This window comes from Cricetulus griseus, chromosome 4, assembly GCF_003668045.3.
Source record: "Cricetulus griseus strain 17A/GY chromosome 4, alternate assembly CriGri-PICRH-1.0, whole genome shotgun sequence".
Classification (NCBI taxonomy): domain Eukaryota; kingdom Metazoa; phylum Chordata; class Mammalia; order Rodentia; family Cricetidae; genus Cricetulus; species Cricetulus griseus.
The window spans coordinates 204,658,667-204,671,734 of record NC_048597.1 but is presented as its reverse complement, the minus strand read 5'-3'; the positions used below and the strand labels follow the sequence as shown (position 1 = coordinate 204,671,734).

The window sequence follows — 13,068 nt, the reverse complement described above, 5'->3', positions numbered from 1 at the left end:
GCCATAACTCTAAATTCTTACTTATAAGTTTTAAAGTAGAATATTTAAGTTATCCTTATTTGTGTTTTTAACTTTTTGTGTGTGCATGTGCATATGTGTCATGGTCTAGAAATGGAGCTATGAGGATAACCTGAAGGAGTCAGTGCTCTTCTCTCATCACGGGGGTCCTGGGGATTAACACTCAGGTCACTGGGTTTGATGGCAAGCACTTCTACCCACTGAACTGTCTCACTGGCCCAGTAAATTATTTTGAAGGATACAAGAGAAAAACTCAAAGTTAGAAGTATACTGCAGATAAATTATTTTAGAGTACTAAGTGCAGTAGTGAGAAGGGGCTATCAGATTAATCTTCACAACATGAGTAGGTGAGGAGATCTGGGCAGTGTCCTCTCTTTGACATACTCCTGAACCTAGATCTGACATCCACAGTGCTTGCAGTCAAGTTTACAGGCATCTTCTAAAGGTCTAGTTTGGTCTACAATTCTGACAATTTGTAGTCAAAACTAACCCATTTCATACTTACAGAAAAGAAAAAATATATTAAATAGTCTTTCTAAGTATGGTATTATGTGTCTATGTTATTTTGCTTTTAAAATTAATTTTTAAAATAAATTAATAATTTTTGAATTTAAAAATAAATGAATAGAAACTTTTCCAAGAGATGCAGAAAAATAAATAATAAACCTTCCTGGCCAAGAATAGTTACATGTAAGCAAATGTTACTTCCCTTAGAATGTAGTTTCTCACATCATGCTCTATGGCTCTGTCAGAACTGAAGTTGGAGCACAATGCAGCCTCTTACCTGCTCACGGCTCAGGAAACTAGGATTGTTTTGAAGCTTTGCAGAGGTGATCCTCTGCGTAGCAGAACCCAAAAGATCCAGTTTATTTCTTTCCCATTTAATAGGGTCTTGCTATGTAGCCATGGCTGGCCTGGAACTTGCTAAAAATGAGCTTGGTTTATATTTATGGCAGTCCTCCTGTATCCTGTAGCTGCTGCATCCCAAGTGCTGGGATTACAGGTGGTACTACCACACTTGGCTTTTCAGAACCAGTGCTAACCAGGATTCCAGGGTGGATTACTTGTACCTTAAAGTTTAAGGAACATTGCACTTGAATGGAACCCAGAATGTTTAAAAATGTTCTTCCAGTATAAGAACTACTGTCTAATAAGAAAACTCACTGTGTGTGTGTGTGTGTGTGTGTGTGTGTGGTCTAATCCAAATCTTAGACATTTAGGCAAGTACTCTACTACTGACACATTCACTGACTGATGGCTCTGCATTAGAAAGTTTATATCATTTTCAGAATGTTGTATTTAGTTTTTTCTTCTCTCCTTATTACTGTAATAACATAGTAAAACCCTAGTTATACTCCTTTCACACAGAAATACGCTTTAAATTCTCATCTTACTTAAATGTATATGCTGTAATAAACGATAATTTTGTATATTATTTTAGGTTTGCAAAATAAAGAAAAGATGGGTAAAACAGTGTTGTGTTGTGTGTGAACACATGAATGAATGTATATGTGTGTGCCTGCAGACACACATGGGGAGGCTGGAGGAGGAGGGCAGATGTCCTTCTCTAGCGTGCTCTGCTTTAGACTCTGAGACAGGGTTACCTTTCCAGCCCCCATCCCCAACAAGACTGGCAGCTAGTACACTTCAGAAATCCTGTCTGCCTTCTAACACCCCCCCACCCCCCGCCCCCTGCAACCCATGTAATGCTGTGGTTACAGGGTTACAGGTACGTGTGGCCATGCTGGTCTTCTATGGGAGTACAGGGTTTCTGAACTCAGGCCCTCAGGCTTGCACAGCATCCAAGCCTATCCAGAGAACCATCTTCCTAGCCCTGTTTTTATTTTTGAGACAGGGTCTTACTCTAGTCCTGGCTGTCCTGGAACTCACTAATACAGACAAGGCTGGCCTCAGACTAGTGCAATCCTTCTATGACAGCCTCCTAAGTTCTGGGATCACAGCTGGAAGCATCATAGAATCCTTTGTATCCAAATGAGCTCATTGTCCTGAAAAAAGTTTTTAAATATTTATTTTTAAGTGTGTATAGATGTTTGCCTGCAGGTATGTAAATATACCACATTCACGCAGTGTCTGCAGAAGGCAGAAGTGGGAGTTGAACCCTCTGGAACTGAAGTTATAGATGGTTTTTGAGACACTATGTGGGTGCTGCGAACTAAATCCAGTTCTTCTCCAAGAGCACCAAGTGCTCTTAACCATAGAACCACCTCTCCAGTCCCTACTCTGAATAATGAACGCTTAGGGCTGATGGTGCTATCTCAGTGGCAATGTCCTTGTCTAATTCACAGTATTGAAAACAAAGCAAAACATGGCTGTGAGTCTATTAAGTTTTCTTCTAAGAGGAAAAGTCATGTAGTTGTGGTTTTCACGGCTACTACCACTGTGTTTGAGTATATTCCATGGGAATCCAAACACTACTACCACCAGCATTCAAAGCAGCTGTGTACTGTGAGCATATTTTTTTTTTTTTTTTAAATTTACCTGTGTAGCCCTGGCTGTCCTGGAACTCACTCTGTAGATCAGACTGGCCTTGAGTCAGAGATCTGTCTCCTGAGTGCTGGGATTAAAGGTGTGTGTGCCACTACCACCAGCACATATAGGATAATCTGTTTGTTTTTCATAAGACTTTCTTTGTGTAGCCCCAGTTGTCCTGGAACTCACTCTGGCTCTCTTTCCTTTACTTCTAGAGTGCTGAGGTTATGGGCATACACCACCATACTTGGCTTGATGTGGTGCTGGGATAAGATCTGGGCTTTGTGTATTCTAGGAAGACTCTCTGTCAACTGAACCACATTTTCTGTCCTGAGAAGAACATGTTCTATCCCAGCTGGTCTTACTGATGATCATAGTTTATGAGGTAGGCATTATTTTATTACTGATTTGCCAAGGATGAAATGGAGGCATGAAAAAATTAAAATATTGAAAAAGAATCTTGAGTTCAAGGGGTCAGGAATGGCTCTTGAGCCCAAGTCTTAACTGATTTTGTTACTAATTTAAAAAAGAAAGTGTGTTATTAAGGCATCATTAATAAAAAGGCAAATTAGGAGAAATTAATGTTAAAAAATATCAATATAACAATCCACTTCTATTGTACCATTTATTTAAAAAAGGATAAAATAGGTTATGTCAACTGTGTTAAGTTGGTTGCTTTGAAACAGCAGAGTAGAAAAACAAGATATCAGTGTGTGTGTGTGTGTGTGTGTCTGTGTGTGCATGTGCCTGGGTGAGTGCATGTACCGTGCACAAAGTGTGGAGTGGAGGTCAGAGGGCAAGTTTGGGGAGCTGGTTCTCTCCTTCCACCGTGCACCCAGGGACTGACTTCATGGCATCAGGCACCTTTATCCACTGAGCCACCTCACTAGCGCCGAATTGTCTTCAGAGAGTGTAATTGCAATAGTAAACCAGAGGAAATCATCATTATTTCTCATCCACAAACTTTCTATTGTGACTAGAATTATAAAATTAGAAATATTACAAAGAAACAAATTTTAAAGTTTATAGTTTTAGCACACTGAAGTATATTTACACTTACTGGTTTAAATTTCCTAACAGTTGCTGGAAATGCTACAGGATTATTCAGTATTAATGAGAATCATTAAGTACATACACTAGTTGATGGAAACACAGACAAACGATAATATGCTGTCCATTTTAACTTCAGCTCTCATCAGTAACCATGGTTACTGAAAGTTAGTACCTTGCACTTCTCAACTTCTTCCTCTATTTTTTCAACAATGGCTGCATCCAGAATGTGTAAATCACAAGAAGAACGGGACAGTGTGCTCACAGGATGTCCTTTCAGCCAAGTAATAATTTCTTGAACTTTCTCAGCACTGCAATAAAAACAGTAGTAATTTTTTCACACTGATTAAAACTTTTTGAGGGTTTATACTAAGGATCTGCTAAAAACTTTCTGGGAACTGTAAATTATCAGATTTAAGAAATTTAAAGCAAAAATGAAGCAAAATAAAAAAAAAAAAAAGGTAACGTTAGCTGAACTTCCAAATGGAAACCTGTAATTGAACTACGGGGCAGTATAAGTACCACAAATCTTGCTTACCCATTCTCATTTTCTCCGGGCCAGATGTCATCTTCATAGAACACATCCTCTTGGCTGTTTTTGGCTATATAACTAAACAGTTCTGGCGCTCTAGTCAACAAAGAAAATATTGCTTTAAAATATGCAATTATCTTCATGTAAACTTCCCATTAAGTGGTTTTTGGATTTTAATGGGGACAGGTGGAATAACTGAGGATTATTATAGTATTATTAAAGGGTAGTATTAATGAGGAATGAGACTGAAAGGTTTGATAGAGTATTCCTACAGCTCCAAGAAAATTCCTATTGGCTGACAGAGAAATGGTTCAATTACTAAAAAATCCAATTATGACTCTGTTTCTTCTTTGATTAAAACATGAGGGATTAGATGAATGGAAAAAGTATTTGTGATTTCTTTATTTTTTCCCCCTTTTTAAAGACAGGATTCCTATGTAACCCAGGGTAACTTCTTGTTCCAGCTTCCTCAATGCTAGGACTGTGCTACAACAATATATAGTTTTTAAAAGTTAATTTTCTAATTTTTGTAACAAAGCTGGAACATTTCATAAAGAAGAAAATTAAAAGTTTATAAATTTCTTCTGATATTCTTCAAAATTACAAGCATCCAAGCAGAGTAAACACATCTTTGGTCCTTCCCCAATTCATTAAAATAACAATAAAGTAGAAAACTGGACATAGACCAAAAAAAGAGAAATTAAAAAAATGGGATATGTAATGTCCTACCATTGAGGAACAAACTTTTAGAAGTTAGACACGGGACTGATGAGATTCAGCTGAATTGATAGATAGGAATAAGAAGCATAAACAAACAGGGCAAGTCACTGGATGAAAGAGAGGCTGCCAATCACAAAAAAGTTACAACACTTTTGCCTAGGGATTCATGAGCTGTACTAAATTTGAGTTTCTTATTCTCAGTTCAGTCTTTCACTTGTGGACTGCTCTTTAGCTATGCACAATAAACTTACACAACTAAAAAAAAAATAGGTAAACAAGTCTAAGTTTTTTTTTTTTGAATCTGTAAACACTCATGAATTATGGGCTTCAGGCATATTTAATAGCATTTACATTGAAAATGTATATAGCAAGCAGTTGGAATAGCCCTGCATTAGTACCTACAGCTATATTTTAGACAGGTCAGCCAAGAAACACCCTAGCTTTGGTTATAGCAGAGACAGAGAGCTGTAGTGGGTAGGGATGGTGCAAGGGGCAGAGGACAGGTGCTGTGCTGTAGTGGAATTCATGCACACGTAGATACCATACAGCAAGTCAGGAGCATCACATCTCTAGGAAGCAGACTCTGAGAAGGAGACAGACATGCAAAAATTTAGTGGGGAGACTTATGAAATCAATACTTGTAGGAAGGGAAAAGAAAACAAGCAGAACTGGGCAATGGAGACAGGAAGATGTTGCGCTGTGAGTTGTTCTCAGTGGATTTCCTGGCCAGTCCCACAAAGATCTCAAACTGGATTAGCCCTTCACATTAGTCCTAGATGGGGCAGGCAGGTTGCTTTAGCTTTTATATATCCTACACCAGGCATTATGTTGTGGAAAGGGAACGTGACTCTAGATGAGGTAGTTCTCTTTATCTACAAAACTCCAGAAGAGAGTTTGCAGGCAGAGGGCTGCTAGCAGCATTGCCTCTACCAGGGGAAAAGATTCTTCAATCTAAGAAAGATCTGGGTGGGTGGGAAGTAATCACAGAATCCATGGGGCAACAAAACCCATTTTACTTGGCTAATTTCCAGAATACTAGCAGTCAGATTTGTTCCTTACATCCATTATGCAAGGAAAAGGCTAGAAGATACCTCTCTAGGAAAAACTAATCAGTTAGAAGATATGTATACAGGGTAATGGTATCAGAAGATCTGTTTTAGAAATAGTAATGTCCCATGTGAAAGCCCCACCCAAGTGCACTAAATTCCCAATAGGCTTTTTGTACATCCTTGTTAAATACAGACACACCAAGAAACACTAGAAAGCAGAGAAAAAAATCTCTAACATAAAAGGTGCAATAAATCAAATAGAGGAGAAAAAATAATTTGGAGAAAATGGAAATAAAAAGAAGACTTTTCAGTGGCTCACAACTGCTTCTAAATCCAGTTCCAGGGGATCTGATTGCTTTCTTCTTGCCTCTGCAGGCACACACAAACATGCAGACACATTAAAAAATGAATGATTGTTGATACATGCCTATAATGCCAGCACTCAAGAGGCTGAGGCAGAAGGACTACAAGTTTCAGTCTAGTCTGTACTCTTTTTGAGGTTGAGGCCAGCCTGGCAGGAGGGTGCCATAGTGGGAGACCTTGTCCTTAAAAATAAAAATAAAATAAAAAAGAAACCAAAACCAACTAACTAACCAAAAAAAAACAAACAAACCCCCAAACAAGATAAAATTGAGGATGTCTCCTAGAGTAAGACAATATGGAAAAGGAGGAGAAGACAACAAAGAGACAAAAGGATCAATCTAGGAGTCCCACAGAGAAAGAACAGAAAAAAAGGTTGATTTTATCAATTATTAAAGAAATATTATAAGGCAGTCTCCCAGAATGTAATGTGATGTGTGAATCATCACCACAGTCAACAGAATTGACAGGTAGAAAGAGCCCAGAAAATGGAAACAGGACACCAAGGGATGGAGATGGCTTACAGGTTAAGAGCACTGGCTGTTATTATAGAGGACCAGGGTTCAGTTTCCAGCACCCAAATGGCGACTCACAGCCACCTGTAATTCTAGTTCCAGGGGATATGATGTCCTCTTCTGACCCTACATGTAGACAAGACACTCTCAAACACAAAATAATATGCAACAATAGTATCTTAGAAAAAGCAGATAGATCATAACACAAAGATTCAGACCAGGACTCACAGGATTTATGAAAGGCAATAAAGGAGAAAAGAAAAGAATGGAGCAGTGCTTTCAAAACCCAGAGTGGAAATAATTTGCCATCTATGACTTTCTACCTCGACAAGCTACAATTAAGTGCAGGAGAAAGAAAAAAAGTATTTGCAGAAACAAAGCCGCCACCCCTAAAGGCTATTGGGGTTAAATGTACCATCAACATGGGAGCTATAAAGATCAAGGGATGGGAACCAGAAAATGAAAGAATTTTCAATGGGGACATAGAGACAGTGTCTTTGGACTGAGAGCTAAGTGATACGTTTAGAGCCACCAGTTTAAGTTGACATAGAGACCAAAGCTTTAGGATAGAGATGGAACTAAGAGAACCCCTAATCTGTTTGGCAGAATTCTCAGCTTAGTTAATATATATGTGTGTAAATAATAATCTGATGAAAAAAATGTGAAAATAAAAATGTGGACAGGGAAGAAAATGTAATCATTAATACATTATAGGTCAAGCTGTGAATATTTATTATAATCATGTAAACCTTATAAATTTAATCCAAAATTGTAATAAAAACTGTATGAAATATGTTCATGTCTGAGAGAATGAGGAAGAGCTGCAACTCACAGAGAACTCTTTCACAGTTGGAAATCAATGGATATGTGACAACTATAAAAATAAAAACTTTGCTTTTTTTATTATTGCAGACAAAACCCAGAGCCTTAAACATGCTAGGCAGGAGTTCCTAAATCTCAAAGTCAAGAAAAAGAAGTCTGAACACAACCTTTTAAGGAAATATGGAAATGAGTACAGAAACAAGCTAAATTTTCATGTGAAAATATGGAACTGAATGGTACCCCTGTTTTCTTCAAAAGATACAGAACGTTGAGCCAGGGAGATGGCTCAGTATAAAGGTATTTGCTTCCTGAAGATGTAAGCTTGGCAACATCAGTTAAATTCTTGGAACCATGTAAAGGAAGGTGGAAACTCCCTCAACAAGGCTGTCTTCAGACTGTCCCCCCTGCATGGTGGGGCACACCCCCCCCAAGTATGGGTATGGGCACTCTCTTGCACATGCACACATCACACATGCAATAGTAAACTTATGTCCTTAGACTAACAAAATTAGATTTAAGATAGATATAGAATAAGACTTTATTTGGAAATGGGGTTCTAAAAGAAACAACTATCAGCGAGGGCCCTAGCTCAATGACTGGTACTACTACAAAGAGAAGAAATGAAGACAGACCCGGGAAAACTTAGGCAAAGACACTGTCACTTGAAGATAGAGAATTGGAATTATCAATCTACAAGACAAGAAACACATAAAATTACAGGAAAGTGAGAGAGCTAGGGGACTATAACCCTGTTGACATGCTGATTCTGGTTACCAGAACTGTGAGCTAATTAGTTCACCTTGGGGAAACCAGCTAGTTTGTGGTACTTTACTATGAGACCTCTGTGAAACCAACACAGGGATACTCAATGACAAAGAGGATAGAAACCTGTGCAATAGTAGAAAGAACCTTAAATTGCAAATCAGAAGTGAACATATTAACTATAATTCCTTCTAAGTAACTCAGTTAATATTTATTAGTAAAAATGTTAACACATTTCCTATGGAATTATTAATGCAAATATGTTGTTGCACTTTTTTTTTTTTTTTTTTTTTTTGAAACAGGATCTAACATAGCCCAGGCTGATCTTAAATGTACTACCTAGGTAATAATGGTCTCCAAATTGTGACCCTTCTACCTTTACTTCCCTTGTGCTGGGGTTAGAGGTGTATGTCACCATGCCTAAATGTTGCTGTGTGTTTTACTGAAGGACACAATCTCCCTTTCCTAATGGGTCTGAGCCAGGCAGAATAAGCAGTGCCTGCTGAGCTGAGAGGCTGGGGAGAAGCTGCCTCACTGGGTGCTCACCTTTCTATGTACTCTGCCAGAAGCTGCTCCGCTGCCGAGGAGTACATCCACTCACTCCCAACTTTCTTTGTGTATCCAGGGACTTCCTCATTCTTCTTGTTGAATTTGAGATTTAAACCCACATTTGCTTTATGGTCTCCATGAGGGCTAAGTTTAAACCACATATACACACAAGTGTTTTAAAATTTGTTCAAAATAAAAAGTTCTTTTTTTTTTTCTTTTTTTTCTTTTTAACAGCGCTAGAGACTGAATCCAAAGTCCTGTGCTTGCCAGACGAGCAGTACATCACTTAGCTACATCACCAACCCCAACAGGTATTTTCAACTTTTAGAAAGCTCAGTTCTGATTGTTCTACACTTTAGTTTGCATGGTTACTACTAACTAGCAGTAATTAAAAAAACTACAGGACAGGTTTTAAGATCCAAGCATATAAATTACATGATTAGAAAAAAGGAAAACAGAATTCACAGAAATATATTACTGAGGCTCACACACACCCTCTGATACCTTTTTTCAAGGTTAGCTGCTAAAAATACAAACTGTCTTTGAAAGCATCTAAAACATTTGCTGTTCATGTAAAGTAGCACCAATGGAGGAATTTATGGGCAACTTAGTCCTCAGTCACTAATTTGAGAAAATTAATACCGAGATAGTAAGCATTTAATCTCTATCATTTAATTTTTCTGCCATTTTAAGCAAATATCCCTAACACAAACTTACTTTCTCCTAGATCCTCTTCCAATAAAAATACTTCCTGTAAACCTTGAAACAAGGTATCCACTCACTCCAAGGCGACCGGCCAACACATATCCCGGGTTGTACTTTATAGAGTATTTCTTTAAATATAAAAATAAAGAGATCAATTATGGAAACACATGTTTACATTAAGTACTAGCTGATTACCTTTGAGATCTGTAGGTAATTAATACACTACTGACCACTGGATTTTGGCAACATGAACATACATGATCACTTGGTTGCCCCCACCCCTGAGGGGTCTGAAAGCGTCTCTCTTTCTCTTTAAAACAGTCTTTTCAAGGATAAATCAAGGAGTAGGAAGCACAGTTTGTAAATCTGTCTCAATAAATAAATTCCGCAAGTACTACAGAAAATTCTTCACACAACATTTTTTAAAACTAATTTTCATATTTTAAGCAGGGCTAGCTAACAAGTACATGGAATAAAACAAGGCTTCAAAAATTACTGTGCTGAAGTCAAGCATAAGTATATCATCCAAACAGTTGCAAGTGAGGGAAGTAAAAAGTCTCCTTCATATATGAATGTAAGTAATCTTTTCCATTAATTTTTACTATTATATGAAAGTCACAGTCAAATAAAAATTGAGAAAAAGGGGAAACTGTGATTAGAATATATTTATGAAAAAGTCTATTTTCAATTAGAAAAATAAAATATATTAAGTGACAGGACAAAAGAAGAAAAGACAAAAAAAAGAAGTATCATTTTTAACTAGGAAGGAAATAATTTGCAAATCCAATACCAACTAGCACTAACAATCATATCCACTCCTTATGTGATGCATAAAGACACTACTTTTTATTCATAGTCTAATAATTTGTAAGTGTATGAGTTACAGGTTAAGTGTGTGTGTGTGTGAGAGAGAGAGAAGAGAGAGAGGCCATTTTATGTAGTTCAGGTTGGCCTTGAACTTGCTATGTGCTTGAGGATAATCTTGAACTTCTGATTCTCTTGCCTCCTCCTCCTAAGTGCTGGAATTACAGGCTTGGACCACTAAACTGGTTCATGCAGTACTGGTGACAGAACCCAGGGAGCCTCATGAAGGTTAAGCAAGCACTCTACCCCAATGAGCGACATCATCAGCCCCCTAGTTTATATTCTTACTTTAGGCTCATAGATGAATATGGGATATTTTCATTAACATAAAATCAATTTCTTGGGGTTAGTAAGGGATTAAATCAGCCACCATTATTATATTGATCATATGTATCTACAATGATGTCTAAATAGGTTAACTGTCTTTGGTGGGCTGGAATATCAAATTACTATTAAAATATATGAATATATTATTAGCCAAATGTGTACATGTGCATAACCCTGCAGCAATGGCAGAATGATAAGGAGTTCAAGATTATCTTTGGCTGCTCAGTGAGTTTAAGGCCAGCCTGGGCTACATAAAAAGTTGTCTAAACACTCATATAGACACAGAACATGGTTGTTCAACAAGAATATCGTAAGATTTAGTAATAAGAAAATATAGAACAAGTATGCTTTGTAAAATAGATCAAAATAATTAAGGTGGTATTTCTTAATTATAAGAAGTATCACCTTATTAATAAGCATTTTGAAATGTGTAGAGGAACACTCATTTATAATAACTGGCACAGGTTACTAGCATTGAGAGCCCAGGGACAAAATGTCCTATTTACAAAGCTGCCATAGATACAAGTGTACTGTTCCAAGCACTAATGGCACTGCATTTGAGAATTCTGAGCTGTGCTGTAGTACCCTAGTCAACATAAAAAGCAAAGCTAAAATACTGGGGCAAAGAAAGTGAGAGTATAGAAACACCTTATGTGCTCTCTTTTATAGAGGTGTTCCAGCTTCTTCATCTAGTGAGACACTTTCATACCTGACCATAACGTCTAAACTCTTTCTACAGTAGAGAGCCGATGGTAAGATTTTTAGGGACACCTCTGCCTTCTTTATCTAAAGTTCCCTCATGGGTATGCTGATCCTTTATTCCTTAAGCCACATCACAATACAAAATAAACACCAAGTAATAATGTAATTTCTGCAATTTTTTGTTGCTGAAGATTTTCATATATATATTTTAATCCCTAGCATTGAATATGTATATATTCAATATTCAATATATATATTCTCTCTCTCTCTCTCTATATATATATATATTCAATATTCAATATATATATATTCAATGCTAGGGATTAAACCTGGGTACTTAATATGTTATGGTAGATTTATATGAATAGGTATACATGAATTTTGGGGAATAGATTCATACTTTTCCCTTATATTTCAGTGTGTGTTTGTTTATGAGTGGGCATGCATGTCACAGCACATGTGTGGAAGATGACCTTGGTGTCATTCCTCAGATGCCATGTACTTGAGATTTTCTTTTGTGAAACAGGATCTCTAAGCCTGCCATTCATCAATCAGGCTCAACTGGCTGGAAAGCTAGCCCCAGAGACCTGTCTTCCAGCAATGGCAGAACAGCATGCACCATTAGCTCAGTTTTTTTTTTTTAATTATTTACTTTTATTTTATGTGTATTGGTATTTTGCCTGCATGTATGTCTTTGTGGGGGTGTCGGGACCCCTGGAACTGGAGCTATAGACAGTTGTGAGCCACCATGTGGGTGCTGGGAACTGAACCCAGGTCCTCTGGATGAGCAGTCAGTAGTGGTCTTAAGTGTTGAGCCCTCTCTCCAGCCCAGTAAGCCCAGTTTTTAGCCCTGGGTATTGCAGATATGAACTAGGGCCCTAGTGCTTCACTAAAAATACTTTACTGACAGAACTCTCTCTCTCTAGCCTCTTATTCTTAAATTAAATATTGAAATTAATTTTAAGGAGGCAGAAAAAATACCTTAGCATTAAAAAAGTTTATTCTAAGCAATACCAACTATTGTACTTACATGTTGGTTCTGTATCAAAGCATCAAGATTTGGTTCACATGGAATGCTGAAAACCACACGAATCCTACCTTCTGTGATCACATCACCTGAATCCTGAACCTGGGGGTAGAACAATCACACTGTTTTAATCTTTCATTACATTCATTCCTTCCCCCCCCCTCATTTGAATGATAATCTTCTAAAATAGAATTTTATTGTCATAAAATCAGACAGTGGAAAGTTTCTTGTAATTTGTAATAGGATTTTAAAATATCACAAGAGTGAGTCATTTTATATTTGCGTTAATAGTTTTAGTCACATATAAAAAAAACTTACTTGCAGATAACTTCAAATTACCAAAATGTTGCAAATAATGTCTGAAAACATTGACATAGATTCATGCATTGTTACTACTATAAAGAATATGTCTTTAACATTTGTATACAATGTGCATATATATGTACATGCATACAAATACTACTACTACAACAACTACTTCTACTACTAGTATTTTGGAACAGGGTTTCAGTCTGTATTTACAAGTTAGCTCTGAACTCATTGTGATGTCTAGGCTGGCCTCAAACTTAGTGATCC

The 13,068-nt window shown here is 37.3% G+C and overlaps 1 protein-coding gene across 3 annotated transcripts in view; it reads right to left on the bottom strand.

Moving 5' to 3' along the window:
• The window catches only part of Xrn1 (5'-3' exoribonuclease 1), a 110,703-nt gene that overhangs the window by 33,767 nt on the left and 63,868 nt on the right, over nt 1-13,068 (bottom strand). For 2 of the 3 annotated variants that reach the window (XM_027410923.2, XM_027410924.2), the window contains exons 23-27: nt 12,496-12,594; nt 9,585-9,700; nt 8,865-9,011; nt 4,097-4,186; nt 3,734-3,869 (exon numbers count right to left, since the gene is read on the bottom strand). In XM_027410923.2, the coding sequence (XP_027266724.1) occupies nt 3,734-3,869; nt 4,097-4,186; nt 8,865-9,011; nt 9,585-9,700; nt 12,496-12,594 (588 nt within the window). Of the gene's footprint in view, nt 1-3,733; nt 3,870-4,096; nt 4,187-8,864; nt 9,012-9,584; nt 9,701-12,495; nt 12,595-13,068 lie in introns of those variants that run through there. The other variant, XM_027410925.2, reaches the window with a different exon arrangement.